The sequence below is a fragment of the Dipodomys spectabilis genome, unplaced genomic scaffold (assembly GCF_019054845.1).
Source record: "Dipodomys spectabilis isolate Male_0828 unplaced genomic scaffold, ASM1905484v1 ptg000046l, whole genome shotgun sequence".
Taxonomy (NCBI): domain Eukaryota; kingdom Metazoa; phylum Chordata; class Mammalia; order Rodentia; family Heteromyidae; genus Dipodomys; species Dipodomys spectabilis.
Genome location: NW_024870723.1, coordinates 9,275,318 through 9,292,451, shown reverse-complemented (window position 1 = coordinate 9,292,451; position 17,134 = coordinate 9,275,318). Strand labels below are relative to the sequence as shown.

The 17,134-nt window shown below is 39.7% G+C and overlaps 1 protein-coding gene across 1 annotated transcript; it reads right to left on the bottom strand.

Moving 5' to 3' along the window:
• Nucleotides 1-14,997: 14,997 nt before the first annotated feature.
• LOC122107135 (olfactory receptor 1L3-like) lies at nucleotides 14,998-15,969 on the bottom strand. Its single transcript, XM_042678748.1, has one exon. It carries the CDS (start codon nucleotides 15,967-15,969, stop codon nucleotides 14,998-15,000), a length of 972 nt encoding a protein of 323 aa, XP_042534682.1.
• Between the last annotated feature and the right edge of the window lie 1,165 nt (nucleotides 15,970-17,134).

The window sequence follows — 17,134 nt, the reverse complement described above, 5'->3', positions numbered from 1 at the left end:
CTACAGAGTCCCAATTCCTAAAGTCCCTTCAGCCTGCCTACCTGTGGGCGTGGCAGAGGAGATTCAGGGTCCTGACAGGTGTGGGAGTCGGTGGTTAGGAGAAGGCTCTGAATCCCTAAAGGAGGCCTCTTGAAGTGTAGATCTAGCTTCAGAAATTTGGCTCTGCCTATAGGGAGAACTAGTGATAAAGACCCCCAGGGGCCTGTCCTGTCTACATGCCAGACTCCTGGGAGGACTGGCCCCGTGGTCTTCCCAGGAGGATAGAACATTACCGCAGGGAATCTGGCCTCCAGGGTTGTAGCCTCTTACCCTAGGTAGGGAATTGGAACCGTGCAGAAAAAAAGGGGTGGATGTGCATTCATGCACACGTTTGCAAGTACACGGTCTGAGTACTTGCATATGCAGCTATGGATGTCTGTGTTTAGGCTTCTGTGGTCTTATCTAGAAAGAGAGCTGATGGCTGCTCACATCCCTGAAGCTTTGTCTGGGCTTGTGACACTATCTAGGTGCAGGGGTTGTGGTACTGGGAAGACATAGGGGTACAGGCTCCAGGGCCAGACTGACTAGATTCCTGGGCTGACTGTATAGTATAAATTGTATAGCTTTTGCAGCATTTTAACTTTGTGAGATGCAATGTTATTTTTGTTGTTCTTGATTTGTTACTTTTTCTCAAGCATTTTCTTGAATTTCTCAAGTCATCTGACTTCTATTCACATTTTAGTTCCCCCAATTACTAAATGGGGGAAGTTGGGGAGATTATTTAGTCTCTGTCTCATTATGTTCACTTATAAACAACACATCAATCACAGCTTTTAGTGGGTAGATATGCCACTTCCCCCACTTGATTCTCTTTGAATTGCACCAACTTTTTTCCTTTTAAAAATTATCTTTAAATTGTACAAAGGAGTTGCAGTTCAACATGTCAGTTTATGAGTACAGTGCATCTTGATTAGTGTCACTCCTTTCTTCCTTCCCCCAGCTCTTCCAGCGCCACCCCCCTCCATTTTCATAGTTTTCCATTTGTACATATATACATTGAATATTGTGACTATGTTCTCATATCTTTAAAAGTTTAAAATTAATAAAAAATTGATTAAAAAAATTACACAGCTCCCCTATGTCTCCTGCTCAACCCAGAAACCCTCCTCTCCTATTGATACAACTTCTTTTCTTTTCTGTTTTGGTCCTGGGGCTTGAACTCTGGGCCTGTGCACTGTCCCTCAGCTCTTCAGCTCAAGGCTAGTGCTCTATCATTTGAGCCACAGCACCACTTCTGATTTTCTGGCAGTTTATTGGAGATAAGAGTCTCACGGTATTTCCTGCCTGGTCTGGCTTTGAACCACGATCCTCAGATCTCAGCCTCCTGAGTCGCTAGGATTACAGGTATGAACCACCAATGCCTGGCTTTTGATACAACTTCTGAGCAGGCATTGGTGACAAGCCCAGAGTTTGATTAGGGTGAAGTCTTAGTGTCATGCTTTCTGTACATATTACAGATATGTAATGGGGGTATTTTTCTACTACAGCATCACATAGAAGAGTTTTACTGTCTTAAGAATCTTTAGAGCTTCAGCTGTTCAGCCCTGCCTTCCTGCCCAACCTCTGGCAATCACTGATACTCTGACTGTCCCTATAATTTTACCTTGTTCCAAAATTTTTTTTTGATTGTGGGGCTTGAACTCTGGGCCTGGGTGCTATCCCTCAGCTCTTCAGCTCAAGGCGAGCACTCTACCGCTTGAGCCACAGCGCCACTTGTGGTTTTCTAGTGGTTTATTGGAGATAAGAGTCTCACAGACTTTCCTGCTCAGGCTGGCTTTGAACCACAATCCTCAGATCTCAGCCTCCTGAGTAGCTAGGATTACATGAGTGAGCTACCGGCACCCGGCTCCTTGTTCCAAATGTTAAGTAATTACATTCATACAGAATGTCTGTCTTCCAGATTAGTTTCTTTCACTTGGTAATTAGATATAAAGAAATTTAACTTTCTTTATATCTTCTCCCTTATGTCTTTTATTATTCTTAACTTCTTTCATATCTTTATTTGGTTTGCTAGATCATTCTTTTTAGCACTGAATTGTATTATATTCCATTGTCTGGATGTTCCAGTTGATTCATGGTTTTATTTACTGAGGGAATTTAAGCTTCCCTAAGATCTTTTGTTGTTTTTATCTTCTTTCATATCTTTATATACCTTGATAGCTGATTTCTTTTTAGTATTGAATTATATTATATTCAATTGTCTGGATGTGCCAGTGGATTTATGATTTTACCTGTTGAGGGACAACTCTTACTTTTGGCAGCTATGAACACATCTTTTTTTGGGGGTCCGGTCGTGGGGCCTGAACTCTGGGCCTGGGCACTGTCCCTTAGCTCTTCAGCTCATGACTAGTGCTCTACCACTTGAGCCACAGCGCCACTTCCGGCTTTTTTCTTTTTGCTTATGTGGTGCTGAGGAATCAAACCCAGGGCCTCAGGCATGCAAGGCAAGCGCTCTACCACTGAGCCACCTTCCCAGCCCTGAACACATCTTTTATAAATATTTGTGTATAGGTGCTTTTTTGTCTTTTTTGGTGATACTGGAGTTTGAGGTCAGGGGCTTACAATTGCTAGGTAGGCACTCTACCATTTTAACCACGTCACCAGCTCTTTTTGCTATAGTGATTTTAAAAAATCGTGTCCACTGTTATTCCCTGTTTAGCCTGCACCGTGATCTTCTTTTATGCCTTTCAAATAGTTGAGATGACAGGTATACACGACCATTCCCAGCCTTTTTTGGTTTCCCCAGACTGACCATGAACCCAAATTCTCTAGATCACTGCCCCCTGAATAGCTTGGATTACAGGCATAAGCCATCTTTTGTAGGTTTTTGTGTAGACCTAAGTTTTCAACTTATTTGTATAAATAACAAGGAATACGATTTCTGGATCAATGGTAAGAGTTTTCAAAAGTATCTGTCTTATTTTGAATTTCTACCAAGAGTGAATGAAGAATCTTCTTGGTTCACGTCTTTTTCAGCATTTGGCATTGTCAGTATTTTCAATTTGGGCCATTCTGATCATTGTGTAATGGCAGTTCGTTCCCTATGTCATTTCCTATATGTCATTTCCCTAATGACATATGTGGAACAACTGTTCATATGCTTTTTTGAAATTTATGTCTTTGATGAGGTATATATGTTGCTTCCCACCTCTCCTCCCCCAACAAATAACCAAATGGTTATATGGTTTCTAATTGCTCAATATTAAGAGTTCTTTGAATGTTTTGGAAAATAATCCTTTGTCAAACCTGTCTTTTTATCTAGTCTATGGTTTACATTCTTATTCACATGATGGTGTCTTTCTCAGAGCAGAAGTTATTAATTTTAACTAATTATAATTTATCAATTATTAGTTTTATGGGCCTTGCCTTTGAAGTTGTTTCTAAAAAGTGAATTGCCATACCCAAGACCATCTAGGTCTTTTCCTGTGTTAACTGCCAGGAATTTTATAAGTTTTCATTTTATATTTATGTGTATGATCTGTTTTGTTATTTTTTGTCTGGCCCTTAAAATTTTTTTTTTTGGTTGGTTGAGGGGCTTGAATTCTGGACTTGGGCGCTGTCCCTGTGCTCTTCAGCTCAAAGCGAGCACTCTACTACTTGAGCCACAGTGCCACTTCTGGTTTTCTAGTGGTTTATTGGAGATAAGGATCTCACGGACTTTCCTGCCTAGGCTGGTTTTGAACCATGATCCTCAGATCTCAGCCTCCAGAGTAGCTAGGATTACAGGTGTGAGCTACTGGCACCTGGCTTTTTCTTTTTCTTTTTTTTGATACAGGATTTGATGTTTAGCTCAGGTTGACCTTAAAGTCACTGTCCTCCTGCTTCAGCCTCATGAATGCTGGGATTACAGTTAGAAAATGCCACACCTGCAGGATTTATACATAAAAAAGTTTCACATATGTTCCAGTTGTAAATGAGAAAAATTAAGAAACTATAAAATATAAAATGATAAAAATGGTAACTTTATATTACAAAATATTATTAAAATACTATGGGGCAGTTAAAATAGTGTAGATTATAGATGTAGTGACTTGAAATTATTTCTGAGACATCTTGCTAGTTATATCATTATAATTTTAAGACTGTCACTATATTTGTATAGATAAAGAGATGCTTTTATATAATAGACTTTTGGAGGGGCTCAAGAATAACTTTCAATGTTTATGACTTCTGTTTGAATTTCATATCTAGGCTGTATTCATGTGTTATCTATAGACTTAGCAAATAAAACAGGGAAAATCAAAGTATAGAAGACTAGAGAAATGGAAGGAAAGTATTTTAATTATCAGTAAAATGGTTAAAGACTCATGAGCAATGTTTTCTTTTCCCCCATAGCACCAATTCTGTCTTATTCTGTATATGTGGTACTGAGGAATTGAATCCAGGGCTTCATGCATGCTAGGCAAGCACTCTACCACTAAGCCCCACATTCCCAGCCAAGTAAAGTATTTTAATAACAATGCCTTCGTTGTTTTCTCTTTCACTATAAAATGGGGACACACAAAAGAAATAAACACACATACACATGCACAACCCACACAAACAAAACACCCAAACTAATGGTAGATTGGGAAAAAAAGCATACCTAGGAAGCATGGGAACATGGTTATTAATTTGTTGGCTCCTAAAATCGTAATAGTGATTCTAACAAACTTCACTAGCCAAATGAGTTCCTCTCAAGAGATGAGGGGGCAGTCCTTAGTCCCGGCAGCTCCTTAAAATCACTCGAGAGCATTAAAAGTATGTATTCTTGAGCTGCACTCTCCACCCCCATGATTCTGGTTTGCTTGATTTGGGGGTGACTTGGCATTGGGATCTTTTTCACAGTTCTCCAGGTAAAATGAGTGAAGGAGATTGAGAATCATTGCTTTAAGATAGGCGCTATTCCAAAGATTTTTAAATTAGGACTTGGAACGCAACCAGGGAATTGATTTTTATGCCTCAAGGACAATGCTCTTTAAGGAACACAAGGGGTAGAATCCCTGATTGCAACTCGTTTAAAAACCTTCTCTCCATTAAAAATTGTTAGTTACTTAGCAGCTCGCTTCAGGCTGCCCTGGAGGTTTGGACTCCAGTGGGAAGTGGAGCCTTCTAGGGATGACATCTTTTCTCTTTCTAAAATTAAAATGTGCCTCTTAAGAGCAACCCTGGGGAATGGGGTGGGAACCAGGCCTCACTTTTGACAAGGTGTCAGGAAAGTTTCTGAGTCCTCACTTCTGCAGAAGCTGTCTCTGGGGGACAGGGGCAAACTCAGCTTCTTTAACGAGGCTCTGGGGAAGACTTGAGGATGAACCTCCAGGTGCCTTTTTCCTTGGTGTTAATGAACCACTCTAGCTGGCTCTTGAAGGTCTAATTAAACCAAGTCCAGAAGCGAAAGTTTTGGCTTCTCCTTGGGGAATGGGGTATTGGGAATTATGCTTAGAACTACTTAGTAGATCAAGTCAGTCTCAGTGTAACCTTGGCCAGGAGACAGGGAAATGGAGAAGAGAAGGAAAGCAACATGGAAAAAAAAGTAGAATGGTAAACTTTTCACAGTGAGCCCACATAGGACTGTAAGCAGTTGTATGGGCACTGGCCATTAGAGAAAACATATTACATGTCAGTAACCACATCAAATGCCTTCCTGTAGAATGACTGGAAGCGATGATATGTCCTCTAGTTTGAGGCTCACAGGGTCACAGAGCAAGCAAAAGAACTCTTAGCTAAGACATAACGAACACCTCAGCCAAGACCCTAACAACAAAGCCCTCAGATAATACTATATGAGTGTAGTCAAAAGTAGTAATGGACTAGCTAGATGATCAGTATAAAGAGAACCAAAATAAATCAGAATCCCCAAACATCTATATGTCTCACCAACTGTGAGTATGTGCTTTTCCTTCTTGCTACCACATCTGTGTCAATGTCATGTCTATTTTGGCCTTAAATTCTTTTCTACAATGAAGGCAAGTACTCACAGGGCCTGAGTTGGGACCTCAAATCATGATGACAGCCATGGCCAGCACCAGCATAGTCCCTTGGACTTTGCAACAACCATCTTGTGGTTTAATCAGAAAAACATTCTCCCCGAGAGCAAGACTGGTTCATTTTGTTCATCTCCTGATCAGAACACTGGCTCTTCTGAATTCTATTGAATCAGAAACAAGTAGGGATTCTTGGAGTGGTCAAGATGTCCTTGTAGACATCATCCTTTATCTTTACTGTTGAGCTGGGAATTTGGGGTTTAGAATTAGTCATGGTAATTACCTTTTACCCTGTAACTTAATGGACATCAGTGGACATCTTTAAATTTATTTAAATTTATTAAAGTATTGTGATAAGAAATATGTACTAGTTGATGGGAAATTATTAGAAGGCGTGATGGATAGGGAACTGAAAAATAAGGACCCCCCCCAAATAGACCTTACTGTAAGATATAGATATCTCTTCCCATGGGGTTGCTAAGGGAAATACTGCCTAAGAAACAATAGTAAAGTGAAAACAAAGTTTATACTTTTTTGTCATCTGGACTTGTATTACCTAAATGCTAATTCTTAAAACACAGCGACAGGGCTGGGAATGTGGCTTAGTGGTAGAGGCTTGCCTAGCATGCATGAAGCCCTGGGTTCAAAACCTCAGTACTACATACACAACAACAACAACAAGCCAGAAGTGGTGCTGTGGTTCAAGTGGTAGAGTGCTAGCCTTGAGCAAAAAGAAGTTCAGAGACTGTGCCCAGGCCCTGAATTCAAGCCCCAGGACCGGGAGAAAAAAAAGAAGATAAAGAATACAACTACAATAGACTGTAAAGTTTCTAAACTGGTATATTTATATTTATATATAATAATTCTGCTTTAAAATAGTTTAGAACTAAACCAGGCTTCCAAGACTGATGTTAAATATTCTCTTGAAAAAGTTGTTTCAGAATGACCATGAAAATTAAAAAAAAACCATGAAATAAAAATAAAATAAAAAACCATGATAAAAGATGAGATGTACAAGTCGTTATGTCAAAAACGAACTTTACAACTTTGGTGCGGGGGGGGGGGGGGGGGGGGAGGATGGGAATGGATGGGAAGGGGAAACAAAGGAGGAGGCTACAATGCTTGATAAGAAATGTACTCATTATCTTGCCTGTGTAATTGTAACCCCTCTGTACAATATTTTCACAATAAAAAAAATTTTAAAAATTAAAAAAATTAAAAAAATAAAAATGAAAAAACCATGATAAAAGATTTGCTATATATACTTTAAAAATATGCTTTTAAGTCATAGCAATTAAAGGGTGTAGGAAGAGATGACCATACCAATGAAACAGAATAGAGATACTGAAAGAGAAGAATGTATATTTAGAATAGATTGTTTTCTTTTTAGTTAGCATATATTGCTTGTACAAGGGGTTTCCTTGTCATATATCCATATGGGTATAATATACTTTGATCATATTCATTCCATACTATTTCATAATCTTAGAACATAACATTTCAAATTGATAATACTTGGCATCAGAGTTATTGGAAATATCTGGATAAAACAAATTGATAGCATTGATCTAGCTATAAAATATTTAAAACTAAAGAACAGAACTGATTATGGAAAACTATACAGATATATTTAAAGAGGAGGCCTTTGTAAATGATCAGGAAAGAAATAAAATAACCAATAAAATTGACAACATAGTAATTAATAATTTCTCTCTATATAAATTTCTCCCACATATTGAAAAGGCATTATAGCAGGGAGGTGTATTTTTGTCAGTGCAGGAACTGTCTCGTATTATGTTTTGTCATTTCATGTCGTTTATTTGTTTCTTAAGTATGAATTACTCTTTAAATCCCTAACCTTCCCTCCACATTACTTTTAGTTCTCTGAGGTAATATTTATTAAGTATAAATTTGTTATCTGGAGACATGGATCATGAGTCACTGGGTAGAGGTTGCCAACAGGTGGACCTGTAAATCAGTTGTGAGATTAAATTTCAATCTCCGCATTTTGATTCATCCTAAATCTCTCAAATGAATTTTAAGGAGCTCCTCTTTTTGGTTTTTGGGAGAGCAGACCTTTCCACTTTCTCAGAGGCCATTGTCCTTTTCCTCTCTGTTTTTCTTTATGCCCTGACTAAGGAAGGAGGCAATTAGTGGTACCAGAGCCCACACTGCCACCTCCTCTACAGCTCCAAGAGCTAGGCACTGGAATCTGGCCTAGAGTGTGTCCCTTAGCATGCAGAGATTACAATTTTCATCATTTTCTTGAGGATAGATAGCCAATCTGTGAGAGGTACAATAAAATCTCAATTGGAAGAGAAGTCAAAGTAATAAACTTCAGTAGAGCCAGAGAGGCTCTTCTGAGGTCCTCTATTTGTATTCTGAGTCCTATCCATAATGGATTGACTTTATATTGTTATTATTATTTGCTATTGTTATTGTTTGTTTTATTAGCATATAGTAACAGTATAAGGGGTTTCATTATGATATTTCTGTACATGCATGTAAGTTACTTTGATCAAATTCACCCCCATTACTCTTTACAATACTCCACTGCTTTTTATTTTTTTGAGTCCGGTCGTGGGGCCTGAACTCTGGGCCTGGGCGCTGTTCCTCAGCTCTAGGCTGGCACTCTACCACTTGAGCCACAGCGCCACTTCCGGCTTTTTTCTTATGTAGTGCTGAGGAATCGAACAGGGCCTTGAGCATGCAAGGCAAGCGCTCTACCACTGAGCCACCTTCCCAGCCTACTCCACTGCTTTTTAAACATTTTTTTTTGGGGTCTGGTCGGGGGGCCTGAACTCTGGGCCTGGGTGCTGTCCCTCAGCTCTTCAGCTCAAGGCTAGCACTCTACCACTTGAGCCACAGTGCCACTTCCGGCTTTTTTCTTTTTTGCTTATGTGGTGCTGAGGAATTGAACCCAGGGGCTCAGGCACGCAAGGCAAGCGCTCTACCACTGAGCCACCTTCCCAGCCCCCTTTTAAACAATTTTAACAGATAGTTTTTCTCTATATATATTTATAAAGGTTGCATAAATGTGTATAAAATTCTTTAATAATGTTTGTCCACCACCCTGTTTTTTGAACTTCCCCGTTCTGGTTTCCATTTCAAAACTGTCCCCCATTTTACACTCCTGTCATTCATTTTTTTGAAGGCCTAGATTCCACATACAAGATAGAATACGTCTTTCTCAGTCTGATTTCACTTAACATAATATTTTCTAGTGCCATTCGTTATTCTGCAGATGACATAGTCTCATTCTTCTTTATGTCTGAGTATTTTTCCATTTTGTGTACATATATCACATTCTTTCTATCCTTTCATTGGTTGATGGGTACCTGGACTGATCTCACAGTTTGACTATTGTTAACAGTGCTGTTCTATACATGATGATGTATATGCTCAATTATATTCCTTTAGCTCTATATCCAGGTACAATATATAGGATCATATGATAATTCCATTTTTGGTGTTGAAGAACAACTATACTACTTTCCATAGTACCTGCACTAATTTCCATTCCACACAAAGTGTTATAAGGGTTTCTTTCTCCCTGGTTACTTGCTATTTGTTTTCCTTCCTTCCTTCCTTCCTTCCTTCCTTCCTTCCTTCCTTCCTTCCTTCCTTCCTTCCTTCCTTCCTTCCTTCCTTCCTTCCTTCCTTCCTCTCTCTCCTTCCCTCCCTCCCTCCCTCATTCTCTTTCTTTTTTTTTTTTTTTTTTTTGGGTCCAGTCGTGGGGCCTGAACTCTGGGCCTGGGCGTTGTCCCTCAGCTCTTCAGCTCAAGGCTAGCGCTCTACCACTTGAGCCACAGCGCCACTTCCGGCTTTTTCCTTTTTTTGCTTATGTGGTGCTAAGGAATCGAACCCAGGGCCTCATGCATGCAAGGCATGCACTCTACCACTGAGCCACCTTCCCAACCCCTTTCTTTCTTTCTTTCTTTCTTTCTTTCTTTCTTTCTTTCTTTCTTTCTTTCTTTCTTTCTTTCTTTCTTTCTTTCTTCCTTCCTTCCTTCCTTCCTTCCTTCCTTCCTTCCTTCCTTCCTTCCTTCCTTCCTTCCTTTCTTTCTTTCTTTCTTTCTTTCTTTCTTTCTTTCTTTCTTTTCTTTCTTTCTTTCTTTTCTCTCTCTCTCTTCTTCTTTCTTTCTTTCTCTCTCTTTCTTTCTTTCTCTCTCTCTTTCTTTCTTTCTCCTGGGATTTGAACTCAGGGCCTGAGCACTGTCCCTGATCTTCTTTTGCTCAAGGCTAGCACTCTACTACTTGAGCCACTGTGCCACTTCTGGCTTTTTCTGTTTATGTGGTGCTGAGTAATGGAACCTAGGGCTTCATGAGTACTAGGCAATCACTCTACCACTAAGCCACATTCCCAGCCTCGCTGTTTGTTTTCTTGACAATAGTCACTCTGTCAGGGGTGATATGGAATCTTTTTTTTTTTTTTAATTTAATTTTATTTGTGAACATACTGTACAGAGGGGTTACAATTACATGGGCAAGATAATGCATATATTTCTTACCAAGCATTGCAGCCTCCTCCTTTGTTTACCCTTCACCTCCCTTCCCAGCCTCCCCCCTCCCCCCCCAATCCTTCCCCACCCCCCACCCCCGCTCCCCCCCACCGACATTGTAAAGCTCCTTTTTGACATGACAATTTGTACTTCTCATTGTTGCAACAGGTCCACCTGAGTCCTTAAATGACTTGTTTTTCCCCATCTCCTCCATAAGTTATACTGACATCAAATATATTGAAAGCGGGGGTTATACTGTGGGGGAGGGACAAAGCAACAAAGAAATAAAGTTATAAATGCGTTAGAAACACATGCATGAAAGAAAAAAAAACATTATAATACCTATCTAAGGATTCATTTTCCTAGCATCACATTATCTGACTTTTTCCGCTTGACTCATACATATACTAGATATTGCAAATAAGGGAAACCATGGGACCTGTGTTTCTTTGTGCCTGGCTTACTTCACTTAATATAATTTTTTCCAAGTTTTTCCATTTCCTAACAAGTGGGGCAATGTTATTCTTTCTGATGGAGGCATAGAATTCCATTGTGTATATATACCACATTTTCTTGATCCATTCATCTACTGAAGGGCATCTGGGTTGGTTCTATATCTTAGCTATGGTAAATAATGCTGCAATAAACATAGTTGTGCTGGTAGCTTTAGTGTGGTCTTGTTTGTAAACATTTGGGTAAATGCCCAAAAGTGGGATTGCTGGGTCATAGGGGAGCTCTATGTGAAGTCTTTTGAGGAACCTCCATACTTCTTTCCAAAGTAGTTGAACAAGTTTACATTCCCACCAACAATGAAGTAAGGTTCCCTTCTGTCCACATCCCCTCCAGCATCTGTTGTTGTTAGAGTTCTTGATTTTTGCCATTCCAATTGGAGTGAGGTGGTATCTCAATGTTGCTTTGATTTGCATTTCTTTTATGGCTAGGGATGTTGAGCATTTCTTCATGTGTCTATTGGCCATCCTTCTTTCTTCTTCAGAGAAGTTTCTCTTTAAGTCTTTAGCCCACTTATTTATTGGGCAGTTGTTTCTTTGAGGATTTGTTGTTGGGGGATTTAATTTTTTGAGTTCCAAGTATATTTTAGATATAAGACCCTTGTCCATTGTATGGCTAGCAAAGATCTTCTCCCAATCTGTGGGCTTTCTATTGATCTTGCTAGCTATGTCCTTTGCCATGCAGAAGCTCTGCAACTTTATGCAATCCCATTTGTCCAACCTTTCTTTGATTTGTTGTGTTTCCGGGTCTCTATTCAGAAAATTTCGGCCTGAGCCAAGGAGACCTAGGGTTTCTCCTATTCCATCCTGTAATGTTTTCAGAGTGTCTGCTTTGACTTCGAGGTCTTTGATCCATTTGGAGTTGATTCTGGTGCAGGGTGATATATAAGGATCTAGCTTTAGTTTTCTACATGTAGTTAACCAATTTTGCCAGCACCATTTACTGAAGAGGCTGTCTTTCTTCCATTCTATTGTTTTAGCTCCCTTATCGAAGATTAGATGGCTATAGGTCTGTAGGTTCATTTCTGGGTTTTCAATTCTATTCCATTGGTCCTGAGGTCTGTTCTTATGCCAATACCAAGATGTTTTGATTACTATGGCTTTATAGTAGAGTTTGAAATTTGTTATTGATATTCCTCCAGCAGTGTTCTTTCCGTTGAGGAGCGTTTTTGCTATTCGGGGTCTTTTGTTGTTCTGTGATATGGAATCTTAATGCTGCCTTGATTTGCATTTCCTTATGGCTAAGGATGTTGAATATTTCTCCAGGTATCAATAATTTGTATTTCATCTTTAGACAAATGTCTTTTCAATTTATTTGCCCTCTTATTGATTAGGTTATTTTGTGGTGTTTAATTTTTGGAGCTTTTCAGGTAGTATGGATATGAGTCCTTTACCCAATGAATAGCTCTTTTTTTTTCTTTTTCTTTTGTGGGTCATGGGGCCTGAACTCTGGGCCTGGGCGCTGTCCCTCAACTCTTCAGCTCAAGGCTAGCACACTACTACTGGAGCCACATCACCACTTCCGGCTTTTTCTGCTTATGTGGTGCTGAGGAATCCAATCCAGGGCCTCATGTATGCAAGGAAAGCACTGTACCTCTGAACCACCTTCCTTGCCCCCAATGAATAGCTCTCCAATTTTGTAGGCTGTCTTCTTCTTCTTCATTTTTCAAGTTGAATCTTCTTACATCTCTTTTAAATAATTTATTATAGAAGATCAGAAAGTCCCACCACCAACACTTCACCAGGACACTTTTCAATCTGGAGCCATGATTCTCCCAATATCAGCCTCACACGGAGTTTAGGTAAACAGGTACATGCCACTGCTCCAACTATGGGTTGAGTAGGGGGTCTCATGAACTCTTTTCAAAAATTTTACTGTAAAGATGATATACAGAGGAGTTACAGTTACATACAGTTACATAAGTCAGTGTCTTCTTATTTGGATAATTGTTTGCTTTCCTGTGCATAAGACCTCTAACTCTCTGCAATCCTATTTGTCAGTTCTTGTTCTTATTTTCTAGTGGAGTCCTGTTCTGAAAAGACTAACTATGTCTGTATCTTCAGGGGGTTTCCCATAGCAATTTCAAAGTATGATATAATCAGATCTATGGATTTTAGACTAGATGCAATATGTATTCTGGTCCCCAAGTGATATAATCATCCCTCTTCATTTAGCCTAGATATGGTTACTTACATTTTTCCACTACAAAACCCAAAGATACTATTAATTGATCGGAGTTGGCTTGGAAGTTGTAATTAAATTGCAATAAATATAAAATTAAGGAAAAAGTTCAAGTCATGTAGTGTATCTTCCCTTCAGTTTTTTTTTCCTTAGGTCTAGATTATAGTGGATTGAAAGTTTTTTTTGTGTTGTTGGTGCCAGTCCTGGGGCTTGAACTCAGGGCCTGGGTGCTGTCCCTGGGATTTGTTGCTCAAGGCTAGCACTTTACCACTTGAACAATAACTCCATTTCAGTCTTTTTGGTGGTTATTGGGAGATAAAGGTCTCAAGGACTTTCCTACCCAGGCTGGCTCCCAGTTGTGATATTCAGATCTCAGCCTCTTGAGTAGTTGGATTACAGGTGTGAACCATTGGCACATGGCATTAACATTTTAAAATTTTATTTTAATCAACAAAGAATAACCATATATACACTACTAGGATACAATGTAATGCTTCTATACATGTGCATTTGTGTTGTAATCATTTCAGGAGAATAACTATCAAATGCCATTTCTTTGTGATGAGAACATTTAAAATTTTTTAGCTACTCAAGAATATACAATGCATTTTAATTAACTGTAGCTACCAAGCTATATAGTAGATCATTAGAACCTTATCCTATAATTTAAAACTTAAAGATCATCTATTTGCTTCTAGTCTAAAATACCATGCAAGGTTAATTTGATTAACTTAGTCATTTCCACATATCAAAATACAAACACAAAGAAGGAACCACTGCATAGATGTCTCATCTGATGGCTTTGCTGAATAATGTAATTCATTCTTTCCCTAAATTGAGGGTTTCTTTCTTATCAGACACTGGTCCAAAAGATTGTTACTAGTAGTTCATATGCCTCCATTTTTGTCCCTGCCTCAACAGAGCATAGGAAAGATTTCTGATCATGTGAAATAAATTTCTTTTTTTCTGGGGAGAGTGAGAGAGAGAGAGAGAGAGAGAGAGAGAGAGAGAGAGAGAGAGAGAGAGAGAGAGAGAGATTAAAGAGGCAGCAAAGACACAAGCATCTGTGAATAAAAGCCCAGGAGAACATACAGAAGTGAATTCACCTTAAGTACCAGAAGAGAAAGAAGATTTACTTTGATCAAAATACATTGTATCCACAAACTGACATATTGTATTGAAATCTATTTGTACAACAAGATACTAAAAAGTTAAACAAGATGCAAACACGTAAAAGCATTAAACAGTCTTGCAAATAGTCAGATTGCTGTTGTATGTGGAGAATCTACAACTCTGGATCCTGGCTATTATAAGAATTTAGCATAGAGACCATGGTGTTATCATGGCAGTTGAAGACTCTTAGTTAGACTGGGAGGATGGATGTGCACACACACACACACACACATACACACACACACATCCAGCAAGTACACACACACACACACACACACATACACACACACATCCAGCAAGTTTTTGACTGCTCCGACTAGAAGAGAATGGTTGTGCATTCATAAATAACTTTCTACCTATGTAAATTTCTGTGTGGATATGTAACAATTTTTTGGGTAATTCAAATGTCCATATTTGGCTACTGCTTTGGAGAAGTGCAGAAGGAACCAAATAAATATGGAATGAATGAAGGGAACATGATTTTCTGAAATGGGGAGATGAGATGCAGGTGGATCTATCCAAGTAGCACAGATACCAAGGCATTGGATGACAGAGACTGCAGTGCAGAAAACCACAAAGCAGAGGAGATGCGCGGCCCTTCTCTACAACAGACTTGTATCTCCTTGCTATTAGGGTCCATGGATTTTATTAGCCTTTGTAGAAGAACACCTGTCCATTTGATATTTAATCTTGTTTATCACTTTCTCTAAGCCCCGTTTCATGTCTTTGTTTCTTAAACTGTAGATAAATGGATTCAACATCGATGTCAATGCGGTGTAGTTGATTGTTGCGATTCGGTCTTTGACAGTATAGCTGGACAAGGGCTGGAAATAGACATAGCTAATACTCCCATAAAACAAAGTTACTATGGTGAGATGGGAGCTGCAGGTAGAGAAGGCTTTGCGTTTTCCAGAAGCTGAGGGAATCCTGAGAACAGCAATGAAGATTCTCAGGTAAGAGACAACAATGCAAGTGAACGGGGCCACCACGGAGGCCAGCCCTTCTGTCATGGCCACAACCTCATTGACAAAGGTGGGAGAGCAGGAGAGTTTGAGAACAGGGTTCACATCACAAAAAAAATGCTGGATAACATTTGAGGCACAAAAGGTGAGCTGATTCATGAGGAGGACGTGCAGGAGGGAGTGCAGGTAGGAAAAGGTCACAGAGAAGGCTAGCAACAGGGCACAACACCTGTCATTCATCACAGTGGCATAATGGAGGGGGTTACAAATGGCGACATAACGGTCAATGGCCATAGCTGCCAGAAGATAACTATCGATGTTGCCAAAGACCAAGAAGAAATACATCTGTGCCAGGCATTCCCCATAGGAGATGGTCTTTTCCCCCGATAATAAGTTCACCAACATCCTGGGGACAATGACGGTGGTGTAGCAAATATCAGCAAAAGACAAAATGCTTAGGAAGAAATACATAGGAGTTTGGAGTTGAGGATCAGAGTGGATAGCCAAGATGATGACTAGGTTTCCCATCAGGGTGATCAGGTATATAATAAAAAAGAGGACAAAGAGAGGTTTCTGGTCCTCGGGCCTGGAGGAGAGTCCCAAGAGAATGAATTCAGAGAGTCTTGTCAGGTTGGACATTCCACAGGCTTATGTGTACCTACAGAGCAAACATCATCAGTGAGTGGTTCTTACAACATCTATAGCTTGCATCTTCCAGTCCTGGACTTTTGTGCTTGCTAGGCATATACTTGAGCTACTACCTCAGTCCTTTTGCCTTGTCTGTTTTTCAGATAGGATTCTGTGCTATCATTTTCCAGGTTGGCCCCAAACCATGATCTTCCTGTCTCTACCCTCCAAGTAGTTGGCATTACATAGTAATGTTCCATTAATAACTGTTCACAGTTAGGGTATGATAAGTTACTAATGGAACATTTACTCTGACAATTACTTTTCTCCCTGAATATGGAAAGAGAAGATCTACATTACTTCCTTTAAAATCTTCTAAGATCTTAGTAAGCTTGGCTTGCTCTAGCAAAAGATCACAGACAGGATGGCTGAAACAACATACATTTATTACACGCTAAGGACTAGTTTTTAGGCAGCAGCAGAAGTCTCTGGAAGAACACTACTGCTGCCCTGAGGATATCATGGTTTAATTACCTCCAAAATGTTCCTTCTCTAAGTACTGTTATGTGGAGGATGAGGGTTTTAACATGTAACTTTTGAAGAGACACAATCATTTAATCCATACCAAAATCTATAAAAGAGAGATGCAAGGGAGAGAGTAAGAGGAAGGGAGTGAAAGAAAGAAGGGACTGATTCTCTTTTTTCCTCCTTGTAGCTAATAACTGTAGGAACCACAGATATAGACAGTGAAACAGTTATAGGCCAGCTTCTGATGAAAGACCAACAGTTAATAATTCATATTAATAATAATGAGAGGGCTGGACAGGTGGCTCAGTGGTAGAGCGCATGCCTTGCATGCCAGAGGCCCTAGGTTCGATTCCTCAGCACCACATAAGCAAAAAGAAAAAAGCCGGAAGTGGCGCTGTGGCTCAAGTGGTAGAGCGCTAGCCTTGAGCTGAAGAGCTGAGGGACAGCGCCCAGGCCCAGAGTTCAGGCCCTACAACTGGACCCCCCCCCAAAAAAAAAATAATGAGAAAGCTAATTCACTTAGATTGTAGTTGGTTATCTCTATCTATCTATCTATCTATCTATCTATCTATCTATCTATCTATCTATCTATCTATCTCTCTATTGTGGTAGCATGGATCAAACTCAGGGCTTTGCGCATACGTGCTCT